Genomic DNA, 23,002 nt, shown 5'->3' with positions numbered 1-23,002 from the left:
AGTTACACAGGCCATTTTTTTTTTTTTTTTTTTTTTTTTGAGATGGGAGTCTCGCTCTGTTGCCCAGGCTGGAGTGCAGTGGCACAGTGTCTGCTCACTGCAACCTCAGCCTGCCGAGTAGCTGGGATTATAGGCGTGTGCCACCATGCCCGGCTAATTTTTGTATTTTTAGTAGAGACAGGGTTTCACCATGTTGGTCAGGCTGCTCTCGAACTCCTGAACTTGTGATACGCCCACCTTGGCCTCCCAGAGTGCTGGGATTGCAGGTGTGAGCCACCACGCCTGGCCTACACAGGCCATATTTGCATGCACAGTATTGTTCCCATGATGTGTTTGAGATGCCTGTGATTCTGAGTTAGCCTTTTGCTTCTAGAAACCAAGTTAATATAAAGGACCTTAGGGATTTGCTCATAAAATGAGCAAATTTGGCACAGTTAGCCAAACTGGTGGGAAAAATATGATGATGAGCAAAACTTCTCTGAAATAAAGACTTAATGCTTATGAAGCTAGAGGATATGGAGTTAGGAGGAGGATACGTAGTATATATGAATCTAGTTCTTGAATAATCACCAATTAACAAATAAACTGGAAGTATCCTCTCCTAATCCCACTGCAGCTATTCTGTGCCTCAAGTTAGTCTTATTTTAGTGAGACGTTGCTGATAATCAGCCAGCCACCTATTTTACAGCCTTATCCATTTTCTAGGATGAAAAGTACAGGGCTCAGTTTACTAATTCTTAACACCCTGCCTTTATCCACAGCTTGTGGCTGAGGACCTCTCCCAGGACTGCTTCTGGACAAAGGTGAAGGAGGACCGCTTTGAGAACAATGAACTTTTTGCCAAACTTACCCTTACCTTCTCTGCCCAGACCAAGAGTGAGTACCTTCCTCTTTCATGCAAAGGTCCAGTGTAGGGCTTAGAATATTTTTTCATTAGGTTTCCTATTCCCTTCCTTTCCCTGGGTGAGGATAGAAAGGGTACGTCGGATGGAAGACCGATGGGTTTTCCCATCCAAAAGAAAGAAAATATGTTTTTATATTAAATATTATGGAGTTACTTGGTTTGGGAAAGAGAACTGTTGTATGTAGGTATTTCGTATCAGTATAACTTGTAGGGATATGAGATTAAAGTGACAGAGCTTGATTTGGGCCCATTTTGATGATACTTTTGAACAGATTCTGTCATTGCCTTAACGTGCAATTTCCAGTTCTAAGTACATAATTAATAAGGGTTGGATAGAGTCTTAACAGTTTGGGTGGCTGAGTGACTGTCTATAGTAACAAAGAACCATATGTGATTCCCTTTCTTCCATTTCTTTCCAATATTGGATGCCTTCTCTCTCCTGGCACTTTGCTCCTGCAGCTTCCAAAGGTAAGAATACAAAAGAGCCTTTTAGTTTGGTCTCTTGAATATTAGAGAAAAAGATGAAATAGATATAAAGGAATTTCTAATTAGAAACCTGAGACCAGAGATTGAGGGTTGACTTGTCTTTGCTAGGTGTTTTTTGTTTTTTTGTTTTTTGGTTTTTTTTTCCTCCCCTGGAGTTCAAAAGGACCAGTAGCTTTGGCATTAACTATTAGGGAAGAAAGTTTGTTTCACGTTAAACTACAACATACTTAATCTCTCTAGAAGGTGAGGGACAATGTAGGTAATAATACTGTTACCTTACATTTGTGCTGTTTTACAATTTTCATAGTGCCTTAACATATATTACCCTATTTGATATGCAAAGAAGCCTTATGAGACAGGCAGGATGTGTATTATCTCCATTCTGTAGCATATATAGACTCTGAACAGTTAGGTAGCTTTCCCAAGGTTATGTGATCAGAACCAGGAGTCTTGACTTCTGGTCCATTTTTTTCTATATAAATTCTTGCTTTTGTTTTTTAGCCTTCATATGTTTCCTTTTAGTTTAGAAGAGCTGATCTACCTTGCTCTCTTCTTTCTTCACTTCCTAATTCTTGTGGTTTTGTGCTGCCTTGTGATAGTGTACTTGTAGTTACTTCTGAGAGAGTATTTAAAAGATCTTGTCATGTATAATGATAATTATAACCCAATAATTTCATATTTTCATCTTCTTCCAGCAGTTTTGTTTGTTTAGAGACTTACTATGACCCTAGTGATGAAAATTAAGTGCAACTTTGGAGCATTTATTTTCCCTGCCTCCCCCTAGTCAGTTAGTACTTTTACAGGCAATTCTTATTTTTTCCTTAAGTAATCTGATGGAAGCACCTTGTTCTAATAAGGAGTCTAACAGATTTCGAGGTGCCTTGGTGGCCCCTAGTTGCATATGAGTGTGTGTGTGTATCTAGGAGTATAAGACCATAATGCTCAGATCTGTCTTGTTGCCCTATCATTCAGGTCAAAATGGCCTTTTCTTCTAAGAAAACGGTCACCTTCCGTGCCAAAGTCCAGCCTACGGGATTAATTCCACTCTCTTAATTAAAATATTGTGATGGTAACCACATATACTGTATTAGTGTATCAATAAAGACTAGTTGACAAAGTCAAAATTAAATGATTTTCTAATTTGTAAGTTCACGGAATCCCTATGTTGGCCTCTGGCATAAGTTTCTTTCTTGAGTCTGGGCTCTGCACTCTTAGTGCCATTGCAAATGAATACTGACTGGGCCTCTTTTCTCCCCCCACCCCAATCCCCATCCTTTTATTCTGTGCATTTGTATTCCTATTAATTCTAGTTGGGTTTTATACAGTTTAGTGGTCTTCCTTGGCATTATATTCTCATTGTGAATTGGGATATAGTAGTATTTTTTAAAATACCAAAGTGGCCCCCTTATTCACAAAAGGCCAATAAAAAGAAAACTTTAGTAAGAGATCTTTGTGCTTCCTATTTAGAGTTTAGATTTATGTCAGATAAGGAATTTCAAACTCTCAAAAATTGCAAGCACTCAGAAGACCCAGATCTCAGTATCACAGCAAGTATACTTTACTTCCAGTGCTTTAAACATCTCTAGTATTTATATTTCAGAAAAAGATCTTCATCCTTACTACTATTTTTTTTTTTACTTCTGAGAGAGAGTCTCGCTCTGTCGCCCAGGCTGGAGTGCAGTGGTGTGATCGTGGCTCACTGCAGCCTTCGCCTGCCAGGTTAAGTGATTTTCCTGCCTCAGCCTCCCAAGTAGCTGGGATTACAGGCATCGACCATCATGTCCAGCCAATTCTTTTTATTTTTGTAGAGATGGGGTTTCACCATGTTGGGCAGGCTGGTCTTGAACTCCTGACCTCAGGTGATCTGCCCACCTCAGCCTCCCAAAGTGCTGGGATTACAGGCGTGAGCCACCACATCCGGCCATCCTTACTACTTTTTAAAAGTAATTCTTGAATACTGAATTGAATATTGAACCAGTTCAATTTGAATACTGAAGCCAGTGTCAGTTACCAAGTCTGTCATTCATAGTCTTGATATTGATGATATAATTAAATGATAGATAACTACTCTATCAACCTTGTAAATATTTCATCTTCCAGATGAAGTAGTGACATAGATTAAATAACTTTTTCCAAACTGTATAAAAAGTGTCAGAGCCAGAATTCAGACCCTAAAGAGTGACTCCAAAGTCCTTGCTCTAGCCTTCTACTTCTCAGAAGTGTGTATGTACTTGCCCTACGAGTCTCTGAAAGCTTAGATCTGGACAAAAGCTGCAAGAAAGGGGATATACTGCCTTCAGGAACTACTTCATTCACTCAGACACCAATGTCCTTGAATTGGCAGCGACTGAGTAGAAAACAGGGAACAATAATAGATTAGGGAAAGTAAGTGAGATACTAGATATTTAGGGTTATAAAAGAGAAAGCATATTCTGACTATATTCAACTCTAGCAGAACTAATCCAGTTGAAGAAATAAGACATGTTTATCTAGTAGAAGCACTGCTTAGATGATTTCAGTCCAGGTGGTTGCCAGTGTTGATGAAGCTATTTGGACACTAGGTTTTCATCATATTGCATTATTTCCTCTCTTGCTTGCTAAACACAACTCTGCTATTTGTTAAGCATGCCTGTATCCCCCTTATGTTCTGTTGATACCTAAAACCTTCAGTATACCTACTGGCCTCTCCAAGAATGGGCATTGAAGAAAGCACCTGCCTCATTCTGCACATCTGCTTCCTGTAGTGAAAAGTCTCTTGTTACTGCTTCATTATGGTTCAAGAATATGTGTGCCTTTTTACAAGAGAAGAGCTGAGAGACAGGAACTGGTCCCAGAATTTTATACTCCAGATTCTTTTACACATTATTTCTCTTTTAAGGATTAGTGTCTTGTTTCTGAAGGCTTTGTTTCCCATAAATGAAGAATTTACTTACTCAGTTAACTTATTCCCTGCCAGGGAATATTTTGAATTTACTTTTGATAGGCAGTGCCATAAAACTTCTAGTCCTTTTCCACATTCTCACTTTCCTTATAGTGAACAGCAGGGAGTCTTTTATCATGGACTCTTTGTTGACTCTTTTTGAATTTCTTGGAAACATGTCCAGTAGTTAAACTTCTGTTTTTGTTGTTGTTGTTTCATTTTCTCCAAGCGAGCATTTTCATTGCTGTAGTAGCCTTAGGCAGCTCATTATTTGTATGTACAAGATAAACTAGTTTTTCATTTTGTATTTCTTCTCTTACTCTCTTTTGTTGATTATGTGATCATTACACTACCACCTCTTGAACCATAGCATGGTGAATGATAACTCATGTCTTAAGTACAGTGACTTTTATTTTTAGGTTTATTCCTTCCTTCCAGAAACAATATTGAACATTAGACTTGTTAAAGTAAGAGGTGTGTTATGGGAACTGTGAGCATCAGAACAGTTCTGCAAATATTTAATGGCAGTAATTTAGAAAAACTCTGGCTAAAAAGTAAGACCTTCACTAAGAACTGAGAATTTTATTAAAAAATAACAGTATTCTACTTAGCATTTGACTGTGTGGGTCCAGTACTACTGTTCCAGAAGTCAGAACTGTTAGCCATAACAGATAGGTTTTCCTGTCTGCTGCCCTGAAATAATTTTTTTGCTTCAGGTTTCAGCAGGAAGCCTGCTGATTCTTTCCCATGAAGGATCTAAGGGTCTTTTTCTTTTTCCCTGTGATTCTCTTCTGTCCACTAGATGGCACTCACCCAGTTGCATCTTTATTAGTGAATTTTTGTAGCTTCTGCAGCTTTAACCTTTAGCAGCAAGATTTTGTGAGAGCTCAACCTGCTCTACCTTGTTCATTGAGTCCCTTAGCAGAAGGATGTCTGTTCCATCATTTCCTTACTCCACTCAAGTCGGTAGGATTAGGACTAGTGGTACTAGTCAAGTGAACACTTGTTGGGATTCTTACCTTTTAATTACTTAGCTTCTCTTGGGTTTTGAGTAGGGTCAGACTACTAGCACAAAGAAATTAGGAAGTTCTGTAATATCAGATACTAGTCCCTTGTGATTTAAAAACATAAATCTATGCCTATTATCTGGGGTTACCAGAAGTTCTTCACATGGAAAAAGTACCATACCTCCTCCAGATTGTCATCTCACTGTTACTAGTGGTATAAAAAAGGAACCTAAACCAGCCCCTCATATACCCCTCTACACCCCAACCTTTCCATCATCATTTTCTTTTAATCCACTGGATCTAATATTATGCCGTTTATCTTGGTTTATGTCACTTACCACAGGCAGCCCCAGACTCCTGGGTCATCCTTCATCTCCCATAGTTTAATCACGATAAGGTTCTGTGTGGTTCCTATTCTGTCTCCTCCCATCCCACCTAAGCTCCTGAAACTGGTCCACTGTACCCTCTGAAATTCATGGTCCATTACTGGCAAAACCTTTTTCACCTTGCTCTACTGGAAACCTGGTTTTCTCTTCAATACTGCTTTCCCTTTTGCTTGCTCATGTGGTTTGGTTTGGATTGGTTTGGTGTGGTTTGGTTTGGTTTGGTTTTTGAGATGGAGTCTTACTCTGTTGCCCAGACTGGAGTGCAGTGGCAAGCTCTCAGTTCACTGTAGCCTCTGCCTCCTGGTCACAAGCAGTTCTCCTGCCTCAGGCTCCCGAGTAGCTGGGATTACAGGCACGCGCCACCACACGTGGCTAATTTTTGTATTTTTAGTAGAGACGGGGTTTTACCATGTTGGCCAGGCTGGTCTAAACTCCTCACCTCAGGTGATCCACCCACCTTGGCCTCCCAAAGTGCTGGGATTACAGGCGTGAGCCACCATGCCCAGCCCATGGGGTTGTTTTTCTTTGTTCTCATAGACCACACCCCAGTGGACTTGGAGATGGGGTAGATGTAATCTTTGTTCTTCATTGCCACTCTCAGATCATTTTGCCTCTTTCCTAAGAGGAAACAATTCCTAAAAACCAACAATTTCAAATCTTATGACATCAAGTTATGTCACCCATTTTCTCTCTTCATGTTTTCATCTACTGACACCCATGTTACTCCTCATTTCTCAACCAATGTAGCTCTTGGCTCATATCCACTCTCTTCTATATTCCAATACTAGCTCTGACTTAATTCTTAGGAATTTTTATACAAAAAGGTCATGATCCTACCAATATTCTGGCCTTTCAGTTCCTTGAATTCTTCTACTGATTTTGTCCTCTATCCTACCTCACCCATTCCCCACTTCTCGGATCTCATATCATACCACCCAGGTTCTATCTTTTTACCTTACTCCCTTTGCTATCCTGACCCCAGCAGTCCTCCAGCCCGGCTAATCCATTTGTCCTACCAGCATTTCACTGTCCTTCGCCTTCTGATGACTTCACTCTTTCCCTGAGCTAAAATTCCTTGGTTTATCATTACAATCATTCTCTTGGGTTTTGTTTTTCCATTACCTCTCTCATTTCATACTCGATTGGCAAAACCACAATCCCGGTTAATTCCATTTCTGTCTTTGTCCTGCTCCTGTAGCTGTGCAACTGAACATGACTGGAGAAAACCATGCAACTGGGCCCTCTTTTGATAGACTTTATTCTCTTAGCTTTCAGGATAGGAAACACTTACTTTTCCTGCTAACTTACTGCGTGTTATTTCTTCCAACTCTCCTCTGCTTAATTTGTGAAGTTGCTTGGCCCTTGATACTGCCAGGCAATCATATTTTAAGCATTATGAATTCATTGAATTTCCTGCTCTCCTAAAGGTTATTTCATACCTTTTTTTCTTCCTCCTCAACAGCCCAAACCTCCCTCATCCTCATTCCCAGTTGAAGATGTTTTCTTTCTGCTTCACTGACAAAATTGAAGCAATCAGAAAAGGAACTTCCAGAGACTTCCCATCATTACTTTTACCTACCTTCTGTCTTCCTTTGTTACCATGGTCCTGTCTAAAGCCAGTTCCTGGACTAATTTGTTATCTTCATTTTAACAAATATGTAGAATACACTGGAAATACAAGATAAAAAGGTGTCCTCCCCCAGAGTGACTGTGGTTAAATCATACTTTTTATATGCATATGTTATTCTAATAAAGGAATGGGAAAATCCTTTTCTTCTTTAGTTCAAGTGAGAAAGTGTGGTAAATTTTTGAATAAAACTTTACTGGAAAAGGGGCAAGGGAATTAAAAACAAAATTACAGAAATATGAGGGTATACACACTTCTTTTTTAATGCAGTTGGTGTGATCTCATACATTTTATACTGTTTTGTATTTTGTTTAACATGTTTTAGCATCTCGATGTCCTTATAGATCTGTGTCATTATTTCTCATAGATGTATTCTGTCATATAATGCAAATAAGTTTTCCATTTTTTTATTACAAGCAATGCTGAAGGAAACATCCATTTTTAATTGTCTTTGCAAACTTGTACTTCTGCACAATAAATTCTTAAAAATAAAATTTCTGGGCCCAAGTTGCTAGGTACAAGATTGTAGCAATTTATACTTCCATCAAAAATAAAAAAAAATTTGTGGTAATGTCTAGTAGGGGAAAAGTGATATGTTGTTTTAGTCCAACCACTAATAAGATTGCACCAAAGGTTATCTTTTATACCTTGACTCTGTCTGTAAAGTGAGATACATGAACCTCAAAGATATCTTTCAATTTTAAACTTCTGGTTCTGTTACTTTGTTTTTTTCCTTGCAGTAAGCTGTCTTTGGTATTATCTGTCATGTCAAACTCTTCTTTTGTTTCTGACAGCCTTCTAAGTCCCTTTGTTATTTTGTTTGTTTTGGTCTGAGTTTCATTCTCTTATTCTGTGCACCAAAGGTCAGGCATCAGGAGCTGCTGCTTGCTTACAACCAGTGTTTAGGAGTATAGAGTTAAACTGGGGCAAAACTTTAAAACTATTGCATGAAGGCTGCTGATGTAGTTTCCACAGAAGACTTACTGATGGAGATTTAAGGTACTGCATCATCAGATAAATAAATTTTAATTTTCTTCTCAACCGGGGGAATTTGATATTTTATTTCTAGCAGTGTGCTTTACTGCTTTCTGCCACCAGATGGCACATGGATCTATTTTATTTTAGCTGTGTCATTGTTGCGTTTGGTAGTGATGTCATCACGTTAGAGAGAGGCAACCTCTGTCCTTTCCAAATACAAGCTGCTTAGTATACTGCCCTCTACCTGTCAGGAAATTTATTTGGAGGACTGATCAGCAGTTAAATTATGCGGAAAGCTACAGCTTGCCCTTTTGCAAAAGGATCTTGTCCTGTAGCAGCTAGTATTTTCTGTAGTAACAATATTAGTGTTCTTCTTGGTGTTCAGAGGTTGGAAAAAGTTTTTGTTTTTTAGTCTGATACCTTCATGAAAGCATAGCCTTCTTTTGAGAGGGCTCAAAGAGAGGTTTGTATTTTATCAGCTTGGTAGCTCATTGTAGCCTCATTATATACACACTCATAATCCCATCTCTGTCTCAGTTTCTGGTGAAAAACTACTTTAAGGACATAATAGAACCTATCCACATTATATATCAATAACTAGCCAGAGATAATATACTGAATCCATTTCTTCAGGGAATTCCCCTGGTCTAACTTGGATAGAATATGCTGATGCAGAAAGATTTTCATAGTCAAAGTCAACCCATTGTGTCATATGTTAACTCCTAATTATCCCCAGCTAGTCTCATTTTTAGAGCCTCTTTCTAGCCATCCCAACTTTAGTGTGTGCCTGTATTACTCTTTTCTAGAAACATGTAGACTGAAATGGTATCTTTTAAATCCAAGGTACCATCTGCCATTATCTGTGGATTCCAGATTTTATTTCTAACCAAATATCCTTTTAAATGTCATTGTCTGAGACTCAGACCATCTAGCTGGGGGATCAGTATTACTTAAACTTCTAACATGTTGGTACAGTCAGTTCCTAGCCTTAAATGTCTGTTGATACCATTAAATCTCAAACTTTAGTATAAAGATTGCATGAGGAGCATGTTAATGGTGTGAATTAAGCCACTCTTCACCTGTTCTCGTAATGATATTTTGATATCTGTATCTGAATAGATATTATATAAGTATTATCCCTGTTTTTATGGAGGTCATATGAGATTGATTAGGAAACAATTCAACATTTTCTGTTGACTTGGCAGTCAATTTTGGAGTCACTATTTCAGAGGCACTTTTCTTGCCATCTTCTAAACCAGGTCTCAGTAGCCATCTTAGAAGGACATTTTGAAGAAGTCCTCTGTGGTCAATGAAGTAGCTCCGAAACACTTAGAGACTGACTCAGCTGGAGAGGATAGATGGAGAGCAGAATGATTAGGGCAGAGTATTGTGCTGGACTGGGGCTTGTACAACATGGAAGGAGTTGTGAGAAACCGGAGGAGGTAGAGATCAAGATGAAGAGTGTTACAGCTATACAGGCATAACTTTTGTTCAAGTTTGGTTATTCTCTTGCTGTGGAGACCTGGAGTTGGTAGCGATCAGAGATGTATTTAGGCGAAGAAATGGGATATCTAGCAAGTGTCAAAGCAGAACTAAGGTTTGGGGTGAATAAGAGTGATCCGGTGCTCTCTTACTACATACTAGAACCCAAAACTGTTGCCTTAAGGAAAAGGCACTGTTTTGATGATCCCTTGATCTTACACTATTTGGGAATTGTTGGACCTGAAATAACTGTCCTGCTGATGCTGAACAAGTCTCCCTCCAAACATAAAGTTGTAGACAGGCTAGTTTGCGAGGAGTACTAAGGGTGTCTCCACGGAATGTTTCCTCTGGGGCCTTTCTTTCAGCTTCTCTGTTATCTGTTTTTTGTTTTTTGTTTTTTGCCTAGATAACATAAGTGGTTCAGAAGTCGAAACAGTATAAAAACGTCTCATTCCCACCCTAGTATTCATCCATGCCATTCTTCTCCCTCTCCTACCTTCTAGAGGTAACCATTTTTATTAGTTTGATTATCCTTTAGACTTTCTTTAAAAATGCAGTTATAAACAAATGCTGATACAGATTCTTGTCCTTCCTCTTAGCAAAAAAAAGGAACATACTATCTATACTGTTTCTATACCTTGCTTCTATATCCTGGAGAGTCTTCCTATCAGTATGCAGAGATTTTCCTCATTTAAAAAGGTATAAATGTTTAATAAGCAGGCATTACTTTTATAATGAACACAAGAATAAAACAAAAATGGAGTAATGAAATAATTGTCCTTTTTTTTTTTTTGAACAGTAACCCATTTGATCTGGCCTCATCTTAGCATGTATACATGTCCTTTTGATCTTCCTAAAAAAACTCGTACATAACAATGAACTGAAGAGTTAGTTAACCACATCAGCTCTGTAAATGTATGGCCACTTACACTAGAGCTTATAACCATTATGATGTGGGGAAGAGAGACTTGCAAAGTTCAGCCAGGGGCCCTTCCAGACTTCACTTAAGTGTGATACTTGAACAGGAGGAGATCTTTGTACTGCTAGCAAAGGGATGCAGCTCTCTAAAAGTCTTTAAAGGAAAGGAGTGGCCTACCCTACTTTTTTTCTTGCTTCCATTTCAGTTTTTGTTCTGCAGATTAATTGCTCTAGAACTTGGTGTCCTGTAACTGTTCCATGTATTAGAACTCCTTCCCATTGCCTTTGGAGCAGTGTGGAAGAATGCTTGTTATTCAGTGTTCAGTGGGAAAAGCAGGAAACAAATTATGTACACCTTATTACAATTGTTTCATATTAAAAAGAAATGCATTAGTAAAAGATTAGAAGGTAATATACTAGAATACTGTAACAGATTTTGTTAGGGTACTACATTTAATTTTTCTATAATGTGGTTATATTTTTATAATGAAAAAGACACAGGGTTAAAAAGGAAATTTCAGTGTCTGAGATGCTTGGAGAAGATTCTAGAGCACTTTTAGATTTCTAAAAGTACTTGGACCTGAGATTTCGTCTGCCAAGCCAAGTACTAGCATTCAGTTCTATAAAGCAAGTAACAGCATCCTTTACTTCACTCTTAACAGTTTCTTTTTAAAAAAACAGATTCCAATATAAAAAAAAAAAAAAAAACAACTTTTCACTTCTAAGTACCGCAAGGGACCCCAGTGATATAACAGAAGGGCACTGGTAACCCCATTTCTGCAAGATGGGATGGTACCATTCTTAACTCCTGATCCTATAATAATCCCAACTCTTGTTAGAGCCAGTGATTTCTTCTTTTAGATCTATTAATATGGGAAGATACGGCACTCTCCTGTGTGTGTGTTTGCATTTCTCTTAGCAGGAAAAACTGCAAAAATCCTTCCCAGGAATTTCCCGTTTTTCCTATTCTGCTTGCATTTTTCTTTTCGGCCACGGAGTGAGCGCAGTTGAGCTATTTTGGCTCAGGTTCCAGATGGTGAGGTCAGAGACTAGGGATTGGAGGAGAAGATCAGGTGACTTTCAGTAACAGAGATGGCGGCCCTCCCATCTCCACCCCTTCCCCCCTCCTCTTTCCCCACCCTTTCCTGGCTTCCACCTCAGGAACAAAGAAGGGAAAAAAACAGCAGTATGACGAAAACCAGCAGCTGTCTCTGCAGGCTCAGGCTGGGGGCTGGGTGTTTCTTCCATCTGTTCTCTTTGTTCTGCGCTTGCCATGTTACTTCCCTTCCCAACCCTGAATAAAACAGAGGGTATTTCTAGCACCCTTTGTTATGGAGAATGGTTTAGAAATCTGCAGTTTACTCAGTATTTATTTAGATTAGCGTGGGTGAGACACAGCAGATATTAAAACTGATCTGGAGCACCTAAAAAAAAGATGAAGGTACTTTGCCTTCTCATTCAGTCTTAAATTATGAATACCTATTTAATGTCAGATTTATGACAGGGAATTATCACCTATTATTTCCAATTATCAAAACATTATTTCCATAATGCGTAATTGGTATTACCTTTGTTTTATAATTGAGAGATATAAAATAGAGAATTAACATGTCCTTTGCTTATTAAGATTCTATAGCAAGTAAACACCAAGCCAGAATTTGAGCCTAGATATATTGGACTCAGAATCCAGCACTTAGTGAAAGAGAGTGGCAAGAACGCAGACATGTTGAGAGAAACCTCAGGTGCTTGCTTCCAGTGACTGACTGTGTAAAGTCACTGATGTGCTAGTGCTTCTTGCTTTTTACCGGTGATTAGTGACCTGATTTCTTCATCAAATAAATTTCAGGGGAAAAAATGAGATGGAAAGGAACATAAAGATTAAGAGAGAATTTTAAATTTTATCAACCAGTACAGTATATGGAACTTATTTAGATCTCGATCCAACCAAATGAACTATACAAAACATTTGACATTTGAGACAACTGGAAATTAGTGTCATCATGGTTTCTTCGCATTTTTTAAAAAGTCATCATCTTTTAGAGATGCGTACAGAAATAATTGCGGATCATATTTGGGATTTAGAAGTGTGTTGAGGTATAGATGAAACAGAATTGGTCACCAGTGAATAACTGTTGAAACTGAGTGATGTATACGTGGGGATTAATTGTTCTGTTTTTGTAAGTTTAATTTTTCCCATAATAAAACATTTTTTAATCCAGGAGAAGAGTTTTATTCCTAGTATCTTATTTTAATGCCTTTTCTTCTGCCTTCTAGGCTATTGTTTCCTTGCATAAACTTGTCATATCTCTCTGCTGACATACCTGAGTCCTTGCTTGGGATAGTGCCTGTCCTTCTAGTCCCTCCACACCCACATCCCAGAAGCAGACCTCTTTTTAGCACTCCCTAATTGAGTCACCATCCTGGGTGTGCTGGGAAAGTATCTGTGGGAAACTCAATGACTATATTATTGGAAAGACCAAGTGCTTGGTGAAGTGCCCAGGTTTTTAATACTGTTTTTCTGCTACCCTTCCAGACTTAGATCTGTCCCCTTCTTTGTAATTCTCAGCATCTGGTTCTTCCTTTGGGCTTCTGTCTGGCTCTGTTCTTGTCCTTTAGGTTTGTTCATTAATGCCAGTTTGCCCTATCCCTCCTTACAGCTTGCACATCTGTGATGGTCTAGTTCTGTGGGATTTTGCAGATAGTTGTATATTTTGGCCAAGATATCAGTGATATGGTTACCTTTGGGCAGGGATAACTGCTATTCGGTTGGCATATTTTTTCCATCTATAATGTATAGCTTAGTGATTGTTTTAAAGTGCTGAATCTATCCCTTATGTGTATTACAACCATGAAGAATATAAATTAGAAGTCCTGCATCTGGGCAGCTTCTGACATTAACACCTGATGGGACCCTCTTACTCTCTCCTCTTCCCAGAATTAGAGAGTTGATGTAGTGCTTAATAGACATGGCTTATTGTATGCTAGGTGAACTTGGAAATTTTATAGCTATGTTACCCTCACGGGAAGTTATTTCCTAGAGAGATTATTAAGTGTTCTGATCTTTCACATATGCCTGAGAAATCTAGGATTCTTCCACAAAGACCCTATTTCTTCAGAGAAAAATACAGTGATGCTATATATATATTTTTTAACATCTTGTGATTTTTGTGTACCTGTGTTGTATGTGTTGCCATTATCTTTAGAGACGTTGGATAAACTGGCATATTTGTGCAGCCTCCTTTAAGTAGTGGCAACCATTAATGACTTGCACCCACAAGTTTTTCCAGATGTTTCTGTTTTTTCCACCTTTCTTACATGTTCTTTTTTGTCATAGGTACTTGGCTTACTCAAGGGAGGTGTAGCATCAGATAAAGATAATGGAGGGTGTTCCCTGTAGAATAGGTACAAATGCTGCAGGCTTTATCTTGGGCAGAGCAAGTAAGGTGTTGGTCCTGAGTAAGTGAGTGAGGTTAGGTGGAGCTGCATTATAGCTCAGCCTGTCTTCCAGCCCTGTGGATATAACTGGCTTTAGAGTCAGTCTGTGTTCTCAACAGTGTTTTTGAAAAGCCCATTTTTCTATCCCACTTACTTACTCCCACCTGCAGTTCTTAAGAACATAGTTTCCAGGATGTCAGGCAACTCCCCACTCCTCCATTTCCTGTTTGTGGTCTTCATTGAGAGATGCCTGCAACAGGAATTCCTGGGGAAGTGAAGGCTATAGCGGTGGGATTCCGGGGGTCATTAGTCCATTATTGAAGCTGGGGAATCATGTACTATAAAAGGACCTCCCTTCCGTTCTGTTGTCTCCTAGAAACTATTACTGATCATAACCAAGCAGTAACTGGGACTCAGGGCTGTTGACTTGTGCCCTTTGTCTTTAGAGACTGAAAATTATTTTCCCTTCTTGTGCCTCAGTTTCTATTCTTTGAATTTTAGAGTTCAGTATCAAGATTTGTGACAAAATTAACTTGGACTCTGTAGGACTGATTGGTTTGACATGCAAAAGTAGTGAAGAACATAAAATAGGCTCCCTGTCTTGGACGCCAGGGGGTGCCCTTTCCCTTCACTTTACTGTCTGGCACTCCCTACTGCATTCAGCCATTTTAGACAGATTGTTTTTGCTCCCAGCTAACTCCATTTTGTATTTGTGACGCAGGAAAAAAAAAAAAAAAGAGTTAGGCAAAGGAGGAGTCTGGTTTGCAGAGGGAGGGAGACTGGCTGAGGCACAGCTACGTACTCTTTTACTCAGCAGTTGCTCATCAGGGACACACCTTGCTGCAGGCTGCCTGCATCCTGAACAATCGATGCGGCAAGTCCCTACCAGCAGAGCACAGAGCAAAATGGTTTGGCTGCTGGACACCTACTAACAGTGACAGGGTGCTAGCTTTTGAGGCAGCAGGCCAGGGCATCCCCTCTGCCTCATCTAGACTGTAAGCCTGGGTTTAGGTGTTTTTGCTACAGAGATGTTTAGGGCAGTATTCTTAATTGTAGGATCAGATAAGAAGAAAAGATAACCCCAAATAAAGAAGAGGAAAAGGAACCCCTTTTACTTAGCTGTCTGGGAAGAATCAAATGCCCCGATGACTCAAGGGAAATGATCTTGAATTTTTTCTTTTAATTTTATTTTTGAAACAATGAAAAAAATGCACACATACATACACACATATATGTAAAGAGACTAGAATGAACACCCTGTGTCCATCACCCGTTTAAAAAACTTATCAACAGCCAGTCTTGTTTCATATACCTGTATCAACTTTGTCCTTGCCACCCATTTTTTTTACATGTATCCTTGTTCATATTATTTAATCCTTAAGTAGTTCAGAATGTGTGTCAAAAAAATTAGGACTTTTAAAAGAAGATAATTACTGCCATTATCACATCTAAAAAATTCTTTAATATCAGATAGCCTGTTAGTGTTAAATTTTGCAAATTATCTTATGATAGTTGTTTTTTTTTTAATAGTTCATTTGAATCAGAGCCAAATAAAGTCTGCACATTGCAGTTGGTTGATGTCTCTATAGGTTCTCTCTTGTGCTGTCTCCCTTTTATTTTTTATTTGGCAATTTATTTATAGACTTAATTTATTTTAAAAAGAAGATATCTGCCGGGCGCGGTGGCTCACGCCTGTAATCCCAGCGCTTTGGGAGGCCAAGGCAGGCAGATCACCTGAGGTTGGGAGTTCGAGACCAGCCTGGCCAATATGGCGAAACCTCATCTGTACTAAAAATACAAAAATTAGCTCGGCCTGGTGGCGCGCGCCTAGAATCCAGCTACTCGGGAGGCTGAGGCAGGAGAATCGCTTGAACCCGGGAGGCGGAGTTTGTGGTGAGCCAAGATTGCACCACTGCACTCCAGCCTGGGTGACAGAGTGAGACTCCATTTTAATAAATAAATAAATAAATAATAAAAAGATCTTTCAGATTGGGACTGAGAAGATGCAAAGCCACACTTCCCTTCTTGACAGAGCAGAGCCTCTCTTTAGGATTTCCCCCAGAAGCTATTGGAGACAAAGTGAAGGAGCAATGCCCTGCCACCTTCAGAGGGAGAAAGGACTGGACTCTTAACTTTTCTCCTGACGTGATAATCAGTTACCCAAAGTCTTGACAAAAGTTTGCACACTGCCTTCAACAGAGTACATGGTCATAGAAGTGGACCTTACCTGTTCTAAGAATTAAAGGAGAGCTTTTAAGCGTTGGGACAACTGTGTTTGGCCACTGTTTGATAGCTGCATCCCTATGGTGATTCTAGAGTATTAGCTTTTTTTTCCCAAATACTTTTTTTACTTAAGTAGCAGCTTTCTCCTTGGTAAGACTCAATGAATTAAGAGCATTTCACGGACTTTTACAGAAAGAAAAAGTATAATACTGTTTTGGGGTGGGGGGGATGTGGTGAAAAGTCCTTTATGGCTTCAGGATTATAATATCGCTACTCCTCCCCTTGACCTTTTTGGAGATACTCCCTGAGACTGACTTAGATGCAAATGATCAGATGAAAGTTCTTGCTTAATATTCTTCTCCCCCTTCTGAAATGGGTCAGTGACTCTGACTTTAGCAGCCACAGCAAGCAGTCTATTCCCTTGTCCAAGGGAGGGCACAGATAATAGAAGGGAATTAGCAGGGTCTGGCTTCTTGGCAAGGCTGGCAGGACACTCATAGAGTCTGGTCTGTGGAGACTAGATTGGCCCCATGTCTAGTTTGGAAGTTCTAGTTCCCACTAGCAAAGGGTTTAGAATCTGCTGTAAAGGTCAGGATTGTAGCAGCTAGAAGTACGGAACCTGGCACAGCCACTTTTTAACCCCATAGCTAGGTGTAAGGGTCTCTCTTTTCTACTATTGTCTGTTGAGAGTCACAGCCTTTGCAGATAAAATTTTCCTCTTTTCCTTTGTGCTAAGGTGCTATCTATACCCACCTATTTTGGTCCCTTATTTCACACAATTCTGTAAATTGAAATTACTCAGCCCTTGATGTTGTTTTTAGGATGAGGGACAGCAGGAGGCCTTTGTTCTGGACTCCTCATCTTTGCTCTTGTGAAAATGGGGGCTGGAACCCAAGCATTATTGATAAGGTTGTATATTAGGTGCTTTAATATCTGGATGATTAATTAGTGCACCATTCCTGTAAGAAGGCTGGGAAGGCGGCAAGTGGAACCATTCTATGGGTTCTACATTTGACTGCCTGTCTTTACTACTGGTTGTCAGTGGGAGTTCTTCCCAACCCACCGTCAAAGTTGAACCAGGCCTACCTGTCTAAGGATATGAAAATACAATAGATGGTGCCCTGAGCCATATCTATCTTGCCTTTCTCACAGTTTCCTGGTTGGTGACAGTTTTTAAAATTTACACAGTTACATTATCACACTATGTTAACAAATCAAACTGTTTTAATTTGTTCATATTCCCTTGTAGTCTTTGCCTGTGATGTATATATAGCATTTACATGGTTGTAATCAGAGGGTGATGTGTGTGTGTATCTTAGTTCTTTATTTCAGGTCGAAGTGTACAATTCATTATACAGCATTAAATTTCAAAAAATTAAAAAGGAAATTTACATTTATGTAATCAAGGTCTGAGACCAAGATTCCCTTTTTTTTTTTTTTTTTTTTTTTTTTGAGACGGAGTCTTGCTCTGTCTCCCAGGCTGGAGTGCGGTGGCGCGATCTCCACTCACTGCAAGCTCTGCCTCCCGGGTTCACGCCATTCTCCTGCCTCAGCCTCCCGAGTAGCTGGGACTACAGGCGCCCGCCACCGCGCCTGGCTAATTTTTGTATTTTTAGTAGAGATGGGGTTTCACCGTGTTAGTCAGGATGGTCTCGATCTCCTGACCTCATGATCCGCCCGCCTCGGCCTCCCAAAGTGCTGGGATTACAGGCGTGAGCCACCGCGCCCGGCCAGATTCCCTTTTTTATGCCCCCTTCCAGTTACAACTGAACCTCCACCCCAACTCACAGTATCCACTGTCCTGAAGGGTTTTGCCTGTAGCTTTTGATATATATACAGTTTGTCAAAGAAGTTTCTTCTATTTCTAGTATGCTAAGACTATTTATTCTGAATGGATATTAAATTTGGTCAGTTTTTTTTTTGTATTGTTGAGATGACGATCATATAATTTTCTCCTTTAATCTGTAATTGTGGTGAAGCATATTAACTGATTTCTGTTATGCCGATTTTGTATTCCTAAAACAAAGTTAACTTGGACGTGATCTGTTATTCTTTTTATCTTATACTCCTTAATTAACTTTGCTATTAGGAATTTTGTGCCTATGTTTATGAGTGAAAGTACCTATGATTTTTTTGATACTGTTCTTTCACATTTTAATAGTGAAGTTATGCTAGCCTCACAACATGAGTTGAGAAAATATACTTCTATTCTGTGGGAAAATTTTTGGCATAAAATTGGTGGAATTATTTATTCCTTGGGTGTTTGAAATAATAGCTGGTGAAGTCATCTGGGTCTCTAAAGAAATTTTTGATCACTGATTTAATTCTTTTATGTTTATAGGACTGGTTTTCTCTTATTGGGTAAGTTTTGATGTGTTATATTTTTCTGGAAATTTATCAATTTTATCTAAATTTGCAGACATACTTTGTATGACATTATTCCCTTTTTTTTTTTTTAAGATGGAGTTTTGCTCTTGTTACCCAGGCTAGAGTGCAATGGCACGATCTCAGCTCACTGCAACCTCTGCCTCTCAGGTTCAGGCGATTCTCCTGTCTCAGCCTCCCGAGTAGCTGGGATTACAGGCATGCACCACTATGCCCGGCTAATTTTGTATTTTTAGTAGAGACTGGGTTTCACCATGTTGGTCAGGCTGGTCTCGAACTCCCAACCTCAGGTGATCTGCCTGCCTCAGCCTCCCAAAATGCTGGGATTACAGGCGTGAGCCACTGCGCCCTGCCTGGTATTATTCCTCTTTTTTTTTTTTTTTTTTTTTGAGACGGAGTCTCACTCTGTTGCCCAGGCTGGAGTGCAGTGGCACAATCTCGGCTCACTGCAAGCTCTGCCTCCCGGGTTCACGCCATTCTCCTGCCTCAGCCTCCTGAGTAGCTGGGACTACAGGCGCCTGCCACTACGCCCGGCTAGTTTTTTGTATTTTTTTAGTAGGGACAGGGCTTCACTGTGTTAGCCAGGATGTTCTCAATCTCCTGACCTCGTGATCCGCCCGCCTCGGCCTCCCAAAGTGCTGGGATTACAGGCATGAGCCACCGCACCCAGCTGATACTATTCCTCTTAATGCTTGAGCCTGAGCCATATTTAGTTCAGTCCTATATTTTGTTTCTGATGTTAGTGACTTATGCCTGATTTCTCTCTTTTTCTTTCTTGTTTTAAAATACTGAATTTACTAGTCCTAAAAAAATTTTTTTTAAGCCAAAACTGTTGGCTTTGTGAATCCCCTTTGCTACAGATTTCACTAATTTCTGTTCTTGTCTATATCTTTAAATTTTTCTTTTGGTTTATTTTATTGTTCTTATTCTAATTTTTTAATAGGTATTTACCTCTTTAGATTTTAGTCTTTTTTCCCCGTTGTATGTGCATTTGAGACTAGAGGGTTTTTTTTGGTTTTGGGGGGGGGGGTGAGACAGAGTTTTGCTCTTATCACCCAGGCTGGAGTGCAGTGGTGCGATCTCAGCTCACTGCAGCCTCCGCCTCCCGGATACAAGCGATTCTCCTGCTTTAGCCTCCTGAGTAGCTGGAATTCTAGGTGCCCGCCACCATACCTGGCTAATTTTTTGTATTTTTAGTAGAGATGGGGTTTCACCATGTTGGGCAGGTTGGTCTCAAACTCCTGACTTCAGGTGATCAGCCCGCCTCGGACTCCCAAAGTGCTGGGATTACAGGCGTGAACCACCATGCCCGGTTGAGACTGTTTTTGTTTAAATTGTTGTTTCGGACACATCCTTTAAGTTGTTTTTTTGAGACGGTCAAAAAAAGCCTGTCACCCAGGCTGGAGTGCAGTGGTGGGATCTTGGCGCACTGCAACCTCCACCTCCTGGGTTCAAGCAATTCTTCTGCGTCAGCCTCCCAAGTAGCTGGGATTACAGGCATGTGCCATGACACCAGGCTTAAGTTTTGTATTTTTAGTAGACACAGGGTTATTTCACCATGTTGGCTAGGCTGGTCTCGAACTCCTGACCTCAAGTGATATGCCCGCGCCAGCCTCCCAAAGTGCTGGGATTACAGGTGTCAGCCACCATACCTGGCTCACATCCCTTAAGTCTTGATAGGAAGTGTATTCATTTGCTAGGGCTGCCGTAGAAAGTACCACAGACTGAGTAGCTTAAACAAGAGAAATTTATTTCTCACAGTTCTGGAGGCTTGAAATCCAAGATTAAGGTGTTAGCAAGTTTAATTTCTTCTGAGGCCTCTCGCCTTCTCTTGCAGATGGTTGCCATCTTGCTGTGTCCTCGTGTGGTTTTTTCTTCTCTGTGCGCATTCCTTGTGTCTCCTTGTGTGTCCAGATTTCCTCTTCTTTATAAGGACACATCAGATTTGAAGTACTTAATTTCCATATATATGGAGTGTATTAGTTTCCTGTTGTTACTATAACAAATTACCACAAATTTAGTGACTTAAAACAATGCAAATTTATTATCTTACAGTTCTGAAGGCCAGAATTTCTAAAATCAAAATGTTGGTAGGGCTGTATTCCTTCTAGAGACTCTAAAAAAGACTCTATTGCCTTACCTTTTCCAGTGTCTAACGGCTGCCCAGATGCCTTGGCTTGTGGTCCCTTCCTCAGTCTTTAAAGCCAGCAGCATAGCATCTTCGAATCTTTTTCTCTGACCTCTGCTTCTGTCATCACATCTCCTCTCTGACTCTGGTCGTCATATCGCCTTCTTACAAGAATCCTTGTAGCTAAGTGTGGTGGCATGTGCCTGTAGTCCCAACAGCTCAGGAGGTTGAGGCAGGAGGATCGCTTGAGCCCAGGAATTTAAGACTGTAGTGAGCTCTGATTGCGCCACTGCTCTCCAGCCTGGGCAACCAAGTAGGACTGCAATTCTACTACCAAAATAAATAAAATAAATAAATAAATAAATAAATAAATAAATAAATAAATAAATAAATAAAATAATAAAAAGAAAACCAACTTGTGATTATACCGAGCCTACCCAGATAATCCAGATTAATCCTGTCATCTCAAGATCCTTAATTAAATCATGCCTGCAAAGTCTCTTCTGCTACATAAGGTTGTTCAATATTCATAGAGTCTGGGAATTAAAATGTGGACATCTTTGGAGGACCGTTATTCTGTCTACCACATGGAGTTTTCAGGATTTTTTGTATTTCTTGTTAATTTCCAGCTAATTGCATTCTGGTAAGTGCTCTTGTGATTTCAGTCTTTGGAAATTTGTAGAGTTTTGCTTTATGGCTCGGAATATTGCCAAATATTATAAATGTTCTGTGTGCACTAAAAGAACATGTGTGCGGTCTTCAGTTATGTGAAGTGTTCTGTATGTCTCCATTTGTTCCTGTCTGTTAATTGTGTTTAAATTTTCTGTATTCTATTTGTTTTATCAGTTACTGAGAAAAGTAGTCAAAATATCTCACTTTGTAGAGTTGGCACTGTAGTTCTATTTGGTTTTATTTCATATTTTTCTTTTTTTTTATATATTGACATAATTTTAGACATACAGAAAAGCTGCTAGAATAGTACAAAAAATTCCTGCATTTACTTGACCACATTCCTCAACTGTTAATATTTTACCTTTGTCTTATCCTTTTCCCTCTCTTTCTGTGTTATGTATGTATGTGTATGTGAGTATAGTATTTTTTATTGAACTCTTTGAGGGTAAGTTAGACACGATGCCTTTTTTGTTTGTTTGGTTTGTTTTGAGAGACAGGATCTTGCTCTGTTGCCCAGGCTGGAGTGGTAGCACTGCAACCTTGAACTCCCTGGCACAAGCAGTCCTTTCACCTCAGTCTTCTGAGTAGCTGGGACTACAGGTGTGTGCCACCACACCTGGCTAATTTTTTTATTTGTATTTTTGGTAGAGATGTGGTCTCACTATGTTGCCCAGGCTCTTCTTGAACTCTTGGTCTCAAGTGATCCTTCCTCCTTGGCCTTCCAAAGTACTGGGATATATAAGCCACTGAGCCCGGCCGAGTGTGTGTTTTCTAATAGCAGGTCCGTAAACGCAGTATGGAATTGTCAAAGTTAGAAAATTAACATAAATACAATACTATTATTTAATCTACAGACTTTCTTCAGGTTTTGCCAATTGTCACAATAATGTCCTTTATAGGAAAAAGTCCTGGATCGTGCACTGCATTCATTTGTCTTTTATCTTTAGTCTCATTTAATTGGGAACAGTTCCTGTTGTGGTCACCCGCAAAGGCATTATAGACCCCCACATAAAATTTGGTTTGGATGTTAAGACTATTGGTGTCACATGCATAACAAGAGGGTGTGAAAAGGTTTATTAACTTACATAACTGAGGTCCAGGAGAGCAGGGCAGTCCTCTCAAGCAGGTTTGAAATGGCTTTAGAGAACAAGGAAAGGATAGCTGGGCATGGTGGTGTGTACCTGTATTCCCAGCTACTCAGGAGGCTGAGGCAGAAGGATTTCTTGAGCCTGGGAGGTGGGGTGAGCTGAGATTGCACCACTGCACTGCAGCCTGGGCAATAGAGTGAGACTCTGTCTCGAAAAAAAAGAAAAGAAAAGAAAGAACAAGGAAAGGAGATTGGTTTGGGCTTTTATTGTGGTTAGGGACTTGGGCTGGGGTAAGAGTTCCTGTGTGAGAGCAGACTTTGCCTAGTTTGGATTTCTTGCTGGTTCCCTAGGAAGGAACATCTA

The 23,002-nt window shown here is 39.8% G+C and overlaps 1 protein-coding gene across 2 annotated transcripts in view; it reads left to right on the top strand.

Annotated features, from left to right (window-relative positions):
- Positions 1 to 23,002, top strand: part of DIAPH1 (diaphanous related formin 1) — a 106,201-nt gene that overhangs the window by 46,738 nt on the left and 36,461 nt on the right. For both annotated transcript variants that reach the window (XM_045394960.3, XM_065545902.2), the window contains one exon: positions 762 to 876. In XM_045394960.3, the coding sequence (XP_045250895.2) occupies positions 762 to 876 (115 nt within the window). The remainder of the gene's footprint in view (positions 1 to 761; positions 877 to 23,002) is intronic.

Source organism: Macaca fascicularis, chromosome 6 (genome assembly GCF_037993035.2).
Source record: "Macaca fascicularis isolate 582-1 chromosome 6, T2T-MFA8v1.1".
NCBI classification, from domain to species: domain Eukaryota; kingdom Metazoa; phylum Chordata; class Mammalia; order Primates; family Cercopithecidae; genus Macaca; species Macaca fascicularis.
This window is presented reverse-complemented; position numbering and strand designations above follow the sequence as displayed.